The sequence below is a fragment of the Sander vitreus genome, chromosome 11, assembly GCF_031162955.1.
Source record: "Sander vitreus isolate 19-12246 chromosome 11, sanVit1, whole genome shotgun sequence".
Classification (NCBI taxonomy): domain Eukaryota; kingdom Metazoa; phylum Chordata; class Actinopteri; order Perciformes; family Percidae; genus Sander; species Sander vitreus.
Window position 1 is genome coordinate 20,334,248 of NC_135865.1, and position 16,110 is coordinate 20,350,357.

The 16,110-nt window shown below is 41.8% G+C and overlaps 1 protein-coding gene across 1 annotated transcript in view; it reads right to left on the reverse strand.

The window, feature by feature from the left end:
- il1rapl1a (interleukin 1 receptor accessory protein-like 1a) overlaps positions 1-16,110 on the reverse strand; it is a 107,634-nt gene that overhangs the window by 81,023 nt on the left and 10,501 nt on the right. The window contains exons 3-4 of the mRNA XM_078262907.1: positions 10,659-10,845; positions 8,581-8,734 (exon numbers count right to left, since the gene is read on the reverse strand). Coding sequence (XP_078119033.1) covers positions 8,581-8,734; positions 10,659-10,845 — 341 coding nt within the window. The remainder of the gene's footprint in view (positions 1-8,580; positions 8,735-10,658; positions 10,846-16,110) is intronic.

Here is a 16,110-nt window from a genome sequence, read left to right on the forward strand (position 1 = left end):
CTTAGATGCATCGTGATTCTCTCTAGAACGATTTGATTCTCGATTCAGATAATTTAAAAAATGTGTTGATTTTTATTTATAAGTTACTGTCTCCAGACAAGTACAAATCAGAAAACACAGTGACTGAAAGAGGATGGGATAATGGACAGCAGAAAACACAAAAATGGCCAAAAGGAAATAATTTTTTTTAATTTTGTATATATACACATACATAAAATAATTAGGCAAAACACATATAGGCTGTTCATCTACTTTGTCACATTACATCTGACACCTTCATATTCTAAGAAGCCAATTATCCACCTTTAAACATGACTGAGCCTCTGACATGGAAGATTACTGTGAGAGAAGGTGATTTCACAAGCATGTTTAAGGCTTAAGCACGGATTGACTTGAATAAAAACCTCAGTAGACAAAACATTTCATTAAAACTCTGAAAACTCTGAAAACTCTGAGTAGCAAACTCATATTGCATATTATATGTATATTTTTTTAAATCACGCATGGAAATGTACATAAAAAAATTGCTGCATCGAGATGCATCGATAATCGGTTTAGAATCGAATCGTTGGGCTCTGAATCGGAATCAAATCGAATCGTGAGGTGCCAAGAGATTCCCACCCCTAGTTAACCATAATCCTCATAAATCAACCAAATTTAAAATGCCAACACAAAGAAAGCGGAAGGAAACGGAAAATACATGCATCCGGTGGAATTTCTTGCCCACGGAGCAATCCCAGAAGTGGAACGTCAAGGATATAGACTAGGCTAAGGCTAACTCCTTATTGGCTATTTCTACACAGCATTTTTCCTCACCAATGTACGGTCTTTAGCAAACAAAATGGATGATCTTCGGCTGCGGATAACCACTCGTACATGTATTGGGACTGCAACATCATGATTTTCACTGAAACATGGTAACAACAGCGCTGTGCAACATCATGTGCAGTCGGACGATGAGTGTGACGCTGTCACGTTACGATTGCGAGACACACGTGTGTAGATGACGTTAGTCACGTTACCTACGCAGTTGACTAATCACTCATGGACCCTCCCCGTCTCACACACATTGTCCAACTCTGGTAGAATTGCTCTCTTCTACTTTTCAACATGAATTAAAAAAGTAATCAAATTTGCAAGTTGCACATGTGTGAGTATTTTTTTTAAATGACTCGCTCTGTCTCCAAAAATGGTCGCAGTCTGGAGGCCTGAACAATAATAATTTTTAGGTTTTTGAATTGGTTGGTGGTAGTAAGGGACAGCCTTTGCGACCAACACTAGAACTTCAAATGTTTCTGTTTAACTCCAGGGTTTTTACTGTAGATTGAAGTCCTCAAAGCAGCCTAAGCAGTCTAAAGTGCTCATGTCATCAGGAGATGGTAAAATGAATGAGGTGAAGTTGTGGGTCATCCACTTTGATCTGATAAGTAATGTCACATAATTATTTAGCCGCTAAATATCTCATCCCAACGGTATATATATATATATATATATATATATATATATATATATATATATATATATATATATATATATATATACACAGTTTTTTAAAGGACACTGAAATTCACTGGCTTCTAAAATATAAGCATGCAAGTATGTTTTTTTTTCAGATGTGCATTGCCAGCCACTGGAAAACACTGTTTAATTATTGAACTACAATTCAAAAGGCTTCAAAAGACAGAATTATAATTTCAATTTCACCACTCCTGCACTGGTACCAGCCCTATACACTTAGATAACGATAATAACCAGAGACTGAGGGGGTGTATGCATGGGTGGAGTGGGGTAGGTCAGGCAAGATTAATGGTGGGGGATGTAAATTTCATTCGTCACACACAGATTGATGTCAATTTTAATTGAATTAAAACAATGTGAACCCTGGCCTGCTTAGAATCTAGGACAGCTGGTGAATAGTGATGAAGTGAGATAGAGAACACTTGAGAGAAGGGGGGAGGTAAGGGGAGAGGTTAGGGGTGAGGAAGACAGACAGAGAGGGAGAGAGAGATTAGTGACAAGAGTGATAATTGACCTTAAACTAATGAGCCATTCTGCTCCACCCTGCACTGGTAATACTATCAGTTCATGAGTAACTTAGCTGCTCAAGAAAAGCATTAGAAGTGTGTGGACTTAAACGTCCAATAGATAACATTCATACCAGACTTTGTGTTGTAATAGTATGACAGACAGTAGGTTATACTGCACATTTCACACATAGAAAATGCTTTTACAGTGTGTGCACCAGCCCCTCATGGGTGTGATTGATGTACGTGTGTGTACACAGGTGCATACATGTGTGTAGGTGGAGTCAACTGCTGGAGTAACACTTATCTCAGGTGTGATTTTATCATCTTCTCCCCAAGGACATGTAGCCGAGGCTGAGCGTGACCATGACATGCCGGCACACAGGTGCAATGTATTCATTCAAGACTCAAGCGTATAGACTGGGAGATGGAGAAGGTTTCAGTCGAGAGCAAACACACCTCTTATCTCGCCCCACTCGTTTCTCTTCTACCCGCTCTCTAGGATAATATCAGCGCTAATCGCTGCCTCTCCATCCATCTATTCACCTTCAGCCTGATAGATGGGGAAGGCGAACAGACGGAGGAAGTGTGGATGCCACACTCATCTTTGCTCATGTCTCTACTGACTGCCTCTGCCTCCATCCTTTCCTGCTGGTTCCAACATCCGCTGCAGTGAGATTACGCCCAGCTGGCTGGGTAAAATTCAAGCTATCGCCATAATAAATAAAAACATTATTCATGAAAGAGACACGCACCAAGTCCTGCTCACACGCAGGCACACAGGCAGTAACATTTTATAAGGTTGTGAAGTGTTCATGCTTCTGAAGGTGACCCTATTGCAGTAGAACTGTAAGGAACCTTTTACTGCGATGAGACGACGTCCTGGATCACCTCCACACACCTCAGCTCCTCATTACACCCCCCGACACACACACGCACACACACGCACACACACGCACACACACGCACACACACACACACACACACACACACACACACACACACACACACACACACACACACAATATGCATGCTGTCCTATCTCAGATCTGAGATCTGACCCAGAGTGGCAAGAGCAATCAGGTTACTGTGAACCTGATGGATAAATCTTAAATGTAACGATGCCTGCTGAAATGATGAAATCCAGCCACAGTACATTCAGATACAGTGAGCAGGGACACCACATGCAAACAAACAGCCGCAACAGTCACATATTTTATTTCCACACATATATATTTATTCACAGTACATAAAGCGCGTTTGCCAAGCATCTCCCCTCTCACCGTGGATATGCTTTAAGATGCGATGTAAGGTAGATGATTGCACTCCTCCCCTCGATTTCCTCTTGCCCTCTGCACCTCTGATTCACTGTGCCAAATGCTACATTTACATTGGTCATAACCTCAATCACCGTGCTCGCAGGCTACGCTGAATGTGCAGACAGACATTTCTACAGTGAGGGGATGCAGACAGAGGTATAATAGGAGCCATAGATAGAATCCCACGCCCGAGGCATCCATCAAACCAAACGACTCCATTACAGTAAGTCTGATAGAGGCAAACGGTAATGTGCACTGTGATAAACACTAGGATAATAGTCTGTTTATAGTCCTGGACACACTGTTTCTGCTGGGAAAGAATACAGATAAGATATAGGAGCAGAAACCTTTCTATCTTTTTCATTCTTTCTATCTCTTCTCCTCTCTTTGCTTTGCCGTTATCTGTCACTTTCACTCCCTTGTTCTCTTTATCCTTTGCCGCTCTCTCTGTATAATATTTTGCTTCCTACAGAACGCAGAGGGAGCTGCATACATCAGCTGAACGGGGCTTTTATCTGGTGTTATACTATTGTAGCATTACCATCACATTGCTGAAATGAGGCCTAGGAGAACCATAAAAACTGAATAGAAATGATTCAGATGTACTATTAAAACACAGACATATCGCACCAGACACTCGTGGGTATGCATATATAACCTTAAGAAGACAAACACACAAGCAGGCATGCATGGAGTGGCCCATACTGTACGCATGTATCAATTAATCATAGCTGGGTCGTTTCTGCTTCTTGTGTCTCTGATAATAGAAAGGGGTAAACAGGAGAAGACTAATCTGACCACGCTCTGTATTCCTCAGAGGAACCAGGGAAAAAGCAAACCTGTTGCAGCTATGAATCAATTATAAGAGTACATAAAAATGCACTCTCTTTACAGATGGGAGGTTGATACTGAAGGAGGTCTATGGAGGGGAGAGAGTGAAAACACAATATTTCCATCTGTTGATAACAGTGTTTTTATTCTCAATACACACTCCAACGCTGCGCAGGCTGGCCCTGTGCCATGTCCACATGCTCAGAATGAGATAAGAACATTTAAATGCACCCTGACATGAAGTGGAGAGAACATAAAATGAGGCAAGGGGTCACTCTTTTTTTTACATTTCTATTAACCTGAGCAGCTTCAGGGCTTGATTAAGGGTCTCCTGGATCAGTCTCAACTGGGTGAGCCTATGTTTATGCCCATAGTTAACCTCTATTACAAGACTGACCTCAGTTCAGATAGCAGCTCCTCTACTGCTTCTAATGGAGGCCGTTGTATAGTGCAGCTGGGTCAGAACAGTAGACACATGCACACACACACAATTTGCAGCGAGGCAGGGTCAACGCAAAGGCCAGTGTCTATGGTATTATATTTAAGATCAGTTAAACTTAATGACCTCCTTCATCATCTTGGCCTATCAAATAAACTACAACATTAGCACTTGGAGCTCAAACACAGTTTGGCCTTTTATGCTTGCCGTCCAGGCAATTTCGGTTTTAACAGGATGTGATAAAATGTGGATAATCTCACGCCCACTTGAGGGGATGATGGTGTAGGTTTATTAAAAGATATGAGCCAGTTGGTCAGAGTGAGCTAATCCAATTCTACCAGGATACTACAGCTTTAAAGAGGAGGTACCCCACTGGTATGGTAATAAGGCAAAATGCTGTATCTACAGCAGAAGTACTTGTTGTAGTTGATGAAACAGAATTGGTGACTGAGACAGGCACCTATTGTGATGCTTGTGAAACTTTTCTCAACATTGAGCCATTAAATGTTTTCTGCTGGTAACATGTTTTTCTAATAAAAATGGAATTCGGGGTCAGTCACACTCACAAGGGAACATTGAGCATTGTATTCATTTTGGAAATGTGCTTCATGTGAATTATTTAATGTACTGCAGCAAGTAAAATAATTGTGGCATTGCCACATCAACCTGCTACATTAAATCTGGAGAGCATCACACCCTGGGTGTCAAATAAAATAACTTCCTCTATGTTGATGCCTTATTGACATTTCATTATAGGAAATATGCATCAAGGTACCTCAGACAGTGTGTGGGTGTGTTTCTATGAGGCACTATATGGGTGTGCAAACACATGCTGCATATGTATGGATGCAAACATTGCACAAAGGCATACATGAAACTATGGTTGGTTTCATAAGAACAGTTAGAATGGAAAAAAGTTTGATTGAGAAACAAGTTAGAGTTCGATCAAATAAAATTATTTCTTTCTTTTTTGCGTTGCGGAGGAGGGTCTGGCCAATCCACACAGAATTCCGAGATGGGAGAAAAACGTGATCTGGTTTTTTAGCATTTGTTTAAACCAATCATAATGATCATAGGCAGCGCTAAGTGCCAGGAGAGCCACGGTTGCGCTGCGAAATAGCCTCGGGAAGGAACTTGTTTTGGTGGAACGTGTACGTTCAAAAATTGTTTTAGTCGTGCGAGAGAAAACTCACCCCCAATTTCCACTGGATGCGTAACGGCTGCAGAGTCATTAGGTTTCCATTAAAGTCAATGTGTGTATTTCCACTGACTGCGGAATGGCTGCGTTCCGACTCCGACACAGCTCCGGCGGTCCGCAGCCCTCCGGAGCAGATACGCAGAGCTTCTATTTTTGCCGGATGCAATTCAGCACACGGCAGAAAGTGCGGGACAGGAAGTCGAGCACAGAAACAAAAAAAAAATCTGGTTCATTTTCAAAATAAAATAAACGCTCATGGCGTATCATATTTCCCTGTACTACACCTTGAAAACACAGCACAGAGTTGTTCCCCTCTACTCCTCTGGATGGAAACAAACTGTTGTTGGTTTTGTGGTTCTATTCTACGTGAATTCGCGAGATCTAGCGGGTCCCCGTGACTTCAGCTGTCAGTCATGGCCGCAGCCGTGCCGCAACAAATCCGGACCTAGTGGGTATTGACGGACGGCGGAGCACATAGCCGGTCTGCAGACGTTCTGCATTCAGTGGAAATCCGGGGTCAGATTGGACAGATAGTCTAGCTAGCTGTCTGGATTTACCCTGCAGAGCTCTGAGGAGCAGTTAACCGTAGTCCTCATAAATCGACCGGAGTTTAAAATTCCAACACAAAGAAAGCAAAAGGTAACTCTCTCCTTCCTCCTCCTCTCTGTATCATTAATGTAAGCTGTGTATATTTATAACCCAATAAAGTTTTTATGACCACTGTCATTATAGAATTTTGAGGTCATGCTGACAGGCAACAAACACACAAGGATAAAGCCAAAGTACATAGAGCATATAGCCAACATTCGCCAGACATAAAAACTGTGGAGTACACAAAACTGTGTAGTACACAATTGCACATATCAAATACATTGATATTGTTACTCTAATATGCCAGACTTCCCAGCAGCATATATCTCAAAACATACGTAAATAAAACAAAACAAACTACATGGATAGGAAGGAAAATGTTTTGTTTGTTTTTGGACAAATCAACCCTTTAAACTGTGTTACAGGATCCACAACTGGTTAAGAACCTAATGGAGATCCTGCTGGTGGCCCCTCACAATATAGTATTATGTTGCCCATGCATGTGCTCAGGAATTTCTAATTTAGGTACTTTACAGGGAATCATGGACACACGAGTACTTTACTGTGATGGTAATGGTGATAAAATAAAATCTAGTGTATCTTCCTCCTCATATCTGCCTTATCTTTAATGAGCCCCACTGGAGATGAAATGCTGGCCCATCAATCATAAAAGCAGACAATCTGGAAGCCACACCTCCAGGAACACATTTCAGCCTCATCCAATAGTGTACAAAGTGCTGATGTTGAGGAGGTATGTATCTTCCTGTTTGCTAGATAACAAAAAACCTGTGTATCTCCCACTGCTATCGCTCTCATATCACACAAGAGCAATGACCAGCCACACAAATAAACACTGCACAAGATACTAATCAAATATTAACAATACTTCTTTGTGGACTAACATTACACACACACACACACACACACACACACACACACACACACACACACACACACACACACACACACACACACACACACACACACATAAACATACACACACACACACACACACACACACACACACACACAGAGCTTTACTACATTACAATTAAATACACACACAAACACCGTAGCAGCTTAGGAAAATTGTTTCCTAATTGTTTTGGTTTGAAACCACACACATAACCAGACACCCAACATGATGCAATGACCAAGCAACCAGGACTTTTTGAGCCTACCCACTTTACCCTATTAATCTTAATTATATATATCTACAATACACACCATCCTAAGCAGTAACAAACAGATGCAATAGTTTTTCTGAAAATGTGACTTCTATAACCATTTTCATATTGTTGATTGCCATATAATTACAACAAATTGGAGGTCAAGCAAAGCTATTTTTATTTGCTACAGCATCACTGAGCACAACCACGATTTAAGGCTTTCATTTGTATGCTGTGATGCTACTGGACACAGAATAATAGATAGCATCAAACGTGTACAAACTAGAATACAATGGATGGGACCAGTTTGAGAGAAAGCAGAATTTGACCTTTTCATCAACCCTAATCAGAGCGGTTGACCTGGCAGTGCTCCGAGCACCCGATCCCCATGTCTCGCCCTGGAGTACACTCACTCTAAGAGAGAGTGAATGAATGCATTTATTTGTGCACACCTTGTGGAAGGCAACGGGCAACGAGAGCGGGAGAAAGACACAGAGAGAGAGAGAGAGAGAGAGAGAGAGAGAGAGAGAGGCAGAGAGAGGCAGAGAGAGGGAGAGAGAGATGGATAGAAACAGAGAGAGCAGAGTAATATTATTGTAAATCTCCTGACCTTGCTCCTTGCTCTTTAGCTCTCAGTGTGAAGGAGTTTAGCCTATAGCCTTAAATATTTCAACACCGCTTGGTTGGCTGGAAAGTGCTGAGTTAGAAGAAGGGATAGAGCCCAGACCACAGCATTCAACCTCCCCCAGCAATTAACACAGCAGCAGGACATCACTGCAGTTCTCAGTGGGGGTGTGTGTGTGTGTGTGTGTGTGTGTGTGTGTGTGTGTGTGTGTGCATTTGTTTCTATCCATTCCTTTTCTTCAAGCGCCTGTGACTTTTAGAACTGCTACTCTATTTATTCCCCCAACATTAATAGTGGAGTTTGTAAAATAGACACCCCTAGCTCTTGCACAGATAAAAAACACACTTTCATCTTTATGTTTTTTTGGTTCTCCTAAAGACTTACCAGTGACTGTGAGTTCAGTCGTCCTCCTGACCACAAAGCCACCAAACTGGACTTCACAGGTGTAATTCCCAATGTCATCTTCCTTTACCTCCTGGATAGACAGAATGTCTCTCTTCTGGATGATACTGGCACGCCATTGCTTTGGATGACACTCCTGCATATTAGAGAATGGGAGGCAGGTCAAATCTAAAAATTCTATCCAAAGGTTACTATTGATAAATCACCGGAGAAGTGGAATACAAAATGACTGGCAGTAGACAGATGGGAAGATATGGTGTACTGCATATGGTCAGAAATGAAATATTCTGGCCAAGCCTGACATTATAAAATTTAAGACCTACCCTCTGCTTCATAATGAATTAGATCCACAATATTTCAAGTGGTCTGAGCGGGACACAAAAGCTTTCGACCGTCACTGAGCGTTAGGAAAGTGGATGAATGTGGTGGGGTTGCATAGCTTGGCACGCTGACATAAAAACTCCCTATAGTAAAACGATAAGACTTAGCCATTATCCTACTTATCTGATCAAGATTTATTGCACTGAACTAAATATTCTCCATTCAATACTCCAGTAGAGCCACAGAGGACAGAGAATGTTATTTACACTCGTCACTGCTGGCAAAATAAGTGCAATTGTGCTGCGTCTGTGAGCATGTGTGAATATATATGTGTGTGCAGGCACAATAAGTGTCTCGGTGACACGATCCTCTCTGCAGCTTCTCGGTGCTCTGGCAAGGACAACGATGGCTCGGTGGATTCTATTCCACCATTGCTCCCGGCAACATTTGAATTCAATCACTGTGGCTCTGCAGTGGTCCAAATAACTCTAGGTTCCAGCACACCCAGTCATTACCCAGACCGTAATTGAATTCTGGAAAAACCTAGAGGTCGAGCACGGCCAGCTAATCTACTCCTGATCTGCCTGTGATTAGTCTGGCCAGAGCCCTTCACCGGGATGCACTTTGTTGTCCGCAGGCTGAGCCTGACCTGGGAAAAGCAAGAACCAAGGTGAGAGACGGGAAGGTGCATGCTGAATAAAGATCACAGGCTAGGAGCATTTGGAGGGTGTCCAATCATTCCGCCGGGCAGAGAGTGACTGTGGATTTCCACTGGATGCGGAACGTCTACGGACCGGCTCCGCTGCGGAACGGCTGCGTACTCCGCCGTCCGTCAATACCCACTAGGTCCGGCCATGACTGACATCTGTAGTCACGAGGACCCACGAGATCTCGCGAATTCACGTAGAATAGAACCACAAAACCAACAACAGTTTGTTTCCATCCAGAGGAGTAGAGGGGAAACAACTCTGTGCTGTGTTTTCAAGGTGTAGTACAGGGAAATATGATCCGCCGTGAGCACGGTGTATTTTACTTTGAAAATTAACCAGATTTTTATTTTGTTTTTGTGCTCGACTTCCTGTCCAGCACTATCTGCCGTGTGCTGAATTGCTGCGGAGCTCTCCGGCGGCCGGCAAAAATAGAAGCTCTGCGTATCTGCTCCGGAGGGCTGCGGACCGCTGGAGCTGGGACGGAGTAGGGACGCAGACGTTCCGCAGTCAGTGGAAATACACACATTGACTTTAATGGAAACCTAATGACTCTGTCGACGTTCCAGAGCCGTTCCGCAGCCGTTCCGCATCCAGTGGAAATTGCCGGTGACACCGCACATCTTCTCCTCATACAAGTTTTAAGTTCATTATGAAAGCCATGTCTGTGGCTACCCTCTGCTCAGTCCTTGTTCTCTTCAGATTACTCTCATTGTGGCCATTTGCATCCAGACATAATCTGCCTAAGTGATATGGAACCACGTTTCCAACAAGGCTTTTAAACATAAACAGCCAAGAAATTTGACGAAAACAAACCAACGAACCATTGAAGAATATTTCACGGATGCATAATCACAAAGACATATCCTTATTACTTTCCCTAACACATAACAAATAACAGCGTTCAAGACACACACAAAAACACATAAATGAACCTTGAGGCAAGTATACAAATAATACACAAATTGCACAGCAGTAGAGATAAATATAACCACAGAATCACACACATGCTCAGTCAGAGAGTTAGCCCACCTTAAACCAGGTGATGTCCGGCTCTTTGCCAGGTTCAAGATAGTCATCTATGTCAGCACAGAGGATGTCTTTGCTCTTACTGAGCTCAGCCTTCTCAGTTCGTCTCATGTTGGAGTTGTAGCACAGGTTTGTGTCATTCTCCGCCACAGTCAGAGACATGGACACCTTCATGCAGTACGTGGAGTTCCTGTGGGAAGATAACAACACAAGGAGATTCACCTTTACTTGTCTGATACTAGGAGTTCAGTGAGAACATATTTATCATATGTCAAACTTAGCAGTCATGATTCTCCAAATCCACAATCAACAACTAATTACATTTCCGATTTTAACCTTTTATTTTCCGAGCACTGATGGCTACAGAATTGTTAGACTATGGAGTCCTTTTTTTTTTTCTTTTCTTTTTAAGATTAAGATTATTATTTATTAAGTGGGGAGAGAGAGTGGATGACACACAGCAAAGGGCCGCAGGTCAGATTCGAACCTGGGCCACTGCAAAGGACTCAGCCTACATGGGGCGCACGCTCTACTGGGTGAGCTAGAGGCTGCCACAGACTATGGAGTCTTGATTCATGAAGATCAACATCATTGGTTTTAAGCCCTGTCAACATTTTCAAATTTCTTCTTTAAAAAGATAGGCTACATGGTATAAATAACCGCCTTATTTGTTAGAATGGACCACACAGGCTATATGGTCACATTTCAAAATGTATTTAAAATGTAACTTATTTCACAAGTCACTTGGGAACAAACTGTTAAACAACAAAAAGAAGAGCCACTTTAAGTTATTTTTATCCTTCACTATCCCTTCTCTGGCTCCCTTCCTCGCCCCTATTGTGGGGTTAGCAATAACGACATGTTCAGCTTTACCGAGTCAATGACTCACACTCACGAACACTATTGGATTTATGGGGGGAGTCAGCCGGGGCCTGGGAATGCTAATCAGGGAAGAGACAAATGCTGAGAGGCCCTCACGACATGAAGGTTAGGAGAAAGCTGCTTGGTCATCACGAGGAGTTAGTCCCTGCTGAACATCCCCCCCCTTAGTCTCCCAGGGTGAAGGATATCCCTTTCTCATTCTTACCGTGTTGTTATTGTCGTCCTAATCATCATGTCAAAGCCATCCGTCATTTTTAACCCCCATCCCACTGACACAATGCCATCCCACTGCACCCGCCTCTCAAGAAGTGATTGTGAAAAGATGTTCCCTACAAAACTTACTCCACATGGCAAAGTATGTGGACAGGTTTGATGACTGCTCATATCTGCTATGGCTCATATCTGCTCTTTGTTCCATTTATCCTGCTACACCAAATAGTTGGGCATTATTTATACTTAGTCTTATAATTCAGTTGTACAGCATTATTAAATAATAACTATATTATAGCTATTTTTATGTCAGATATGCACAATAACTGTTGCACTGCTCATAGTGCCAAATCCCCAAAATGTGGACATAATGTCTCTGTTTCACTTGCATATGATTGGGTGTCTATGTTGCTTTTTGTATACTTTTGTATGTGTGTATTTTTGTATATTTTGTGTTAGTACCTTGGACCATGGAAAAACGAAATTTTGTTTCCAATTACGTTGTATGTGTCAATGACAAATAAAACTTGTAACTAAAATTGAGGCTATAAAAAGCCTCACTTTTTTATAGTGTTTTTCTAGAAACTCAAATGACAAGTTTGATAAAAAAGAGCCTAGAGAACTAAAACACTGTAAAGGCACAAGGTAGCACAGGAAGTCAAACGTCAAATGCTGTTCTAAAAAGGCAAATTTTGAGTGAGTTCTTCAACACACCAGGTCTAGTGCCTTGTCCTGAATGAAGGGTTGAAGTCAGAGTAACTGATGCTGCGGGTAGATGAACTGGAGTTTATTAAGGAATTTAGACAATGTGCCATGAAGATTGCTATTGCAGTAGTCAAGTAGGTAATGCAGTAATGAAAGCATGTATCAGAAAAGGAGGGGGGAAGGGTAGAGGCATTCCCTTAGCTCTGAGCACTAAGGCATTGTCATGTTGAAATAAGAAAGGGCCGTCTCCAAACTGTTGTTACAAAATTGGAAGCACACTGTAATCTAAAATAGCTGTAACCTTAATGTTTTTCCTAATTTGAAGTAGGCAGCCTGTTCTAAACCATAACAGCCTCAGGCTAAAAGTCCACATACTGTACACATATAATGTCTGTATTTCTAGCCTTTGCCGCCTGGGCCAGTCTGGCTGTGATCTGACACGGTCAGTCACTTGAACGGGAGTCTGCGTGTACAGCCATATGGGCTTTCATTTCATTTCATTACATTACATTTACGGCTCGCCAGATGCTCCCATTCACTGTAAATGACAGGGTTTCATATGATCTACTCAGGTTATGGAAGCAATAAGGGAGTCACCTCTCTCGTATAAACACCTCTGACCCCATGTGACCATAAAACACAGATGTAGCCACACACAACAATAAGGGAGTCACCTCTCTCGTATAAACACCTCTGACCCCATGTGACCATAAAACACAGATGTAGCCACACACAACACACACAGACAAATGTAGTAGTTAAAGACTGGGTAGAGATGGCGATGAGAGGAGCAGAAGGAGAACAGGTACTTGGAATGAGAAAAATAAATACTGTATACTTCTACAACATAGAAGATGACTAAAAGGGCATCTGAAAAATGCTGTAGGAAGCAAAAGTAAGATATACAGAGCAATGCCCTCTTGGTGCTGAAATCTAACATTATCGACTCAATGCCTCCTGTCTAGAGGGAGTAGAGTGGGAAGGTGCGTTGCTGTAGGCTTACAGTACAGAGTATACTTGGACAATATGTGGTTCTACAGAACTATTTGACCGTGCAAACACACATATGGACAGATACATGCAGGTGTAGGCAAATTGACACAGCTACAAAGTCAACCCCCGCTGCTTGTTGATTTAACAGGAAGATGATCAGAAATAACCTCTCACAGTCGGTGCACCTGAGCCATTAAAGTCCTCAGGGAGCCAATAGGAGACACCTCTACATGTTAAATATCCACAGCAGGCACCCTTTGGCATTGTTGAAAGGTGTCAGTGGTGGTGCTTGATTGATGGACATCCGGGGGTTGATGCACAGTCCTGTGGTGTCTTTCACGTCTGTCACATTATATTTGAGTGTAGCTACTTTGGATATTAGTCTGCAGCTCACGTTAGCTGTAATTCTTCACACATTATTATCTCACATGTTGGATAATGTAATCATGGAAAGGAAATACACATGGTTTCACTTTCTCCAGAACATTACTAGAACTATTATAACATAATTCATCAGGTGAAACACAGAGGGACTGTGACTGTATGAGCGGCAGAGTGAGGAAGAGAGAGGGACAGATTGATGGATCTGAATCGATGTTACCGGCCTTATGTGAGATGACATGCAGAGGAAAGAGAGGCAGAGAAAGAGCAAAGGGGTGAAAGAGAGGGAGAGCAGACGAAAGCGCAAAGAGATTGCTATGTAAATTAAGTCACCTTCACATGAAAACTGGCGATTAGACTTACATTTCCAGACAGAGAAGGACAAAGATAACTACTCACACACACATACACATTTATGCAGCACCGAGAAAAACACACAGTTCGGTGTGCCTCCATATCTCTGTTTGAGTAAAACATCTGGAGGGCTTTAGTGAAAAGCTGAACTTAACACGGGGGATTTACCTACATTTATAGACAGTACACAACACGCCCAAAGCTATAGGAAACTCTCCTGCCATATATACAGTGCAGTCAGAAGGTATTAGGGCAGTGACACATCTTTTGTTGTGTTGGCTTTTGTACTCCAGCACACTGGGTTAGAAATGAAACCATGACTATGGCTTTAAAGTACTGACTATCAGCTTTAATTTGAGGGTGCTTACATCAAGATCAGATTGAATTGTGAAACAATAAAATCATTGTAGCATAGTGTGCTGTCATCAACGCTTCTAAATAGATCATTGCCATCACTACCACAACTGGTTTGCCTTTTTTTTATATATCTCATACTGACCAAAACCATAGATAACCACATTTGTCTTATTGTAGTAAACATATTGATTACCTGTATTAAGGAGGGACAATTATTTTCTAAGTTAAAGATTATAGAGTGACAGCAAGCTGCAACCTCCGGTGCTGAAAAGCTGAAGGTCCAAAAGCTGTATTTCATTGAGTGGCCACTTGAGACTGGCTCCAAAAGGAAGTCAATCCTCATAGACCCCCATGTTAAAATGCCCAACTCTACAGCAGAAAAAAACATGTTTGCAGCCTGGTACAAAAATGATTTTGGTCTCTATAGCTAAGTTCCCCCTTCATAAATGTGTTACAACTCAATTATATTCAGGCTTAAAGTTCTGCATAATTAGGGTTTCTGCTTTGAGTGACAGGTGGGTGCCGTCACAGGAGGAGAGCATAGACTGTCGGCTTCATTCAGCCCGCCTCAGCTCCATCAACGCTCCACCTCTTTGCCCATTTTTGGATTAGCCGATGTCAGGCACTGCCAGATGGCAATTGCCGCAGCCAACCGGGAGCCGCCTACTTCGAGCTTCATTTTGGCTCCCCAGAAAGTTATGGGTGACGTCACGGAGACTACGTCCACATTCTACACAGTCTATGGGTGACAGAAATCATTCAGTTAGCATGTTTTGATGTTTTAGACAATATCCTCTCAATGAACAAATTATTTCAGATATAAAAGAAATTTTATTAATATCCACAAGATGATGATTTTGCATGTGCTTGTTTATTAAAAATGCATGACAATGCAGCAGCAAGCTGTCTTGTGTTAGTCTTGTTATTTTATTTGGTTTTGATGTTGAGTCTTAGTGATATTAAATGTAGCATTACATGTGATAACAAATATACTCTACTGGATTGTTTCTTATATTTTATTTGCAATTTAATGACTGCAATTACATTTTGCTACTATTCAAACATCTATGACAAAATGAAACATACATTGAGAGGCGGAGGTCATTGAAGACACTGAATTAGGTCTCTGGACTCATTTACATTGAAATAACTTATGTGAAATATGACACATACTGTGCATGCTCATTCTGACATACTATACAGGACCAGTTGCACGTAATGTGATTGTAACTGCATGTGTTGAGATTTTTACAACCCAGTAACTTATTAAGGTTTTGGATTATTACACACTGAGCTGCTTTTTTATTAGGTTTATTAGGTCCATATTACTGTAAGTAAATTGAATACCAAATCAATCAGTTATGCAATAAAGCCTACCTTTACAAAGGTTACTAAGGCAGGCTGCGGCAGTGGCTTCTTTCCAATCTAAGCTCAAAAAATACTTTAATCACACTGCCTTCCCTGATTCCAACTGATTCTAGTTTTTATTTTGTTTTATGGGTTTTACTATTTTAGCTTCCATGTTGCTCTTTTCTCACATCTATTTTGTTATTGCGTTCTTTATTCAGTTTTT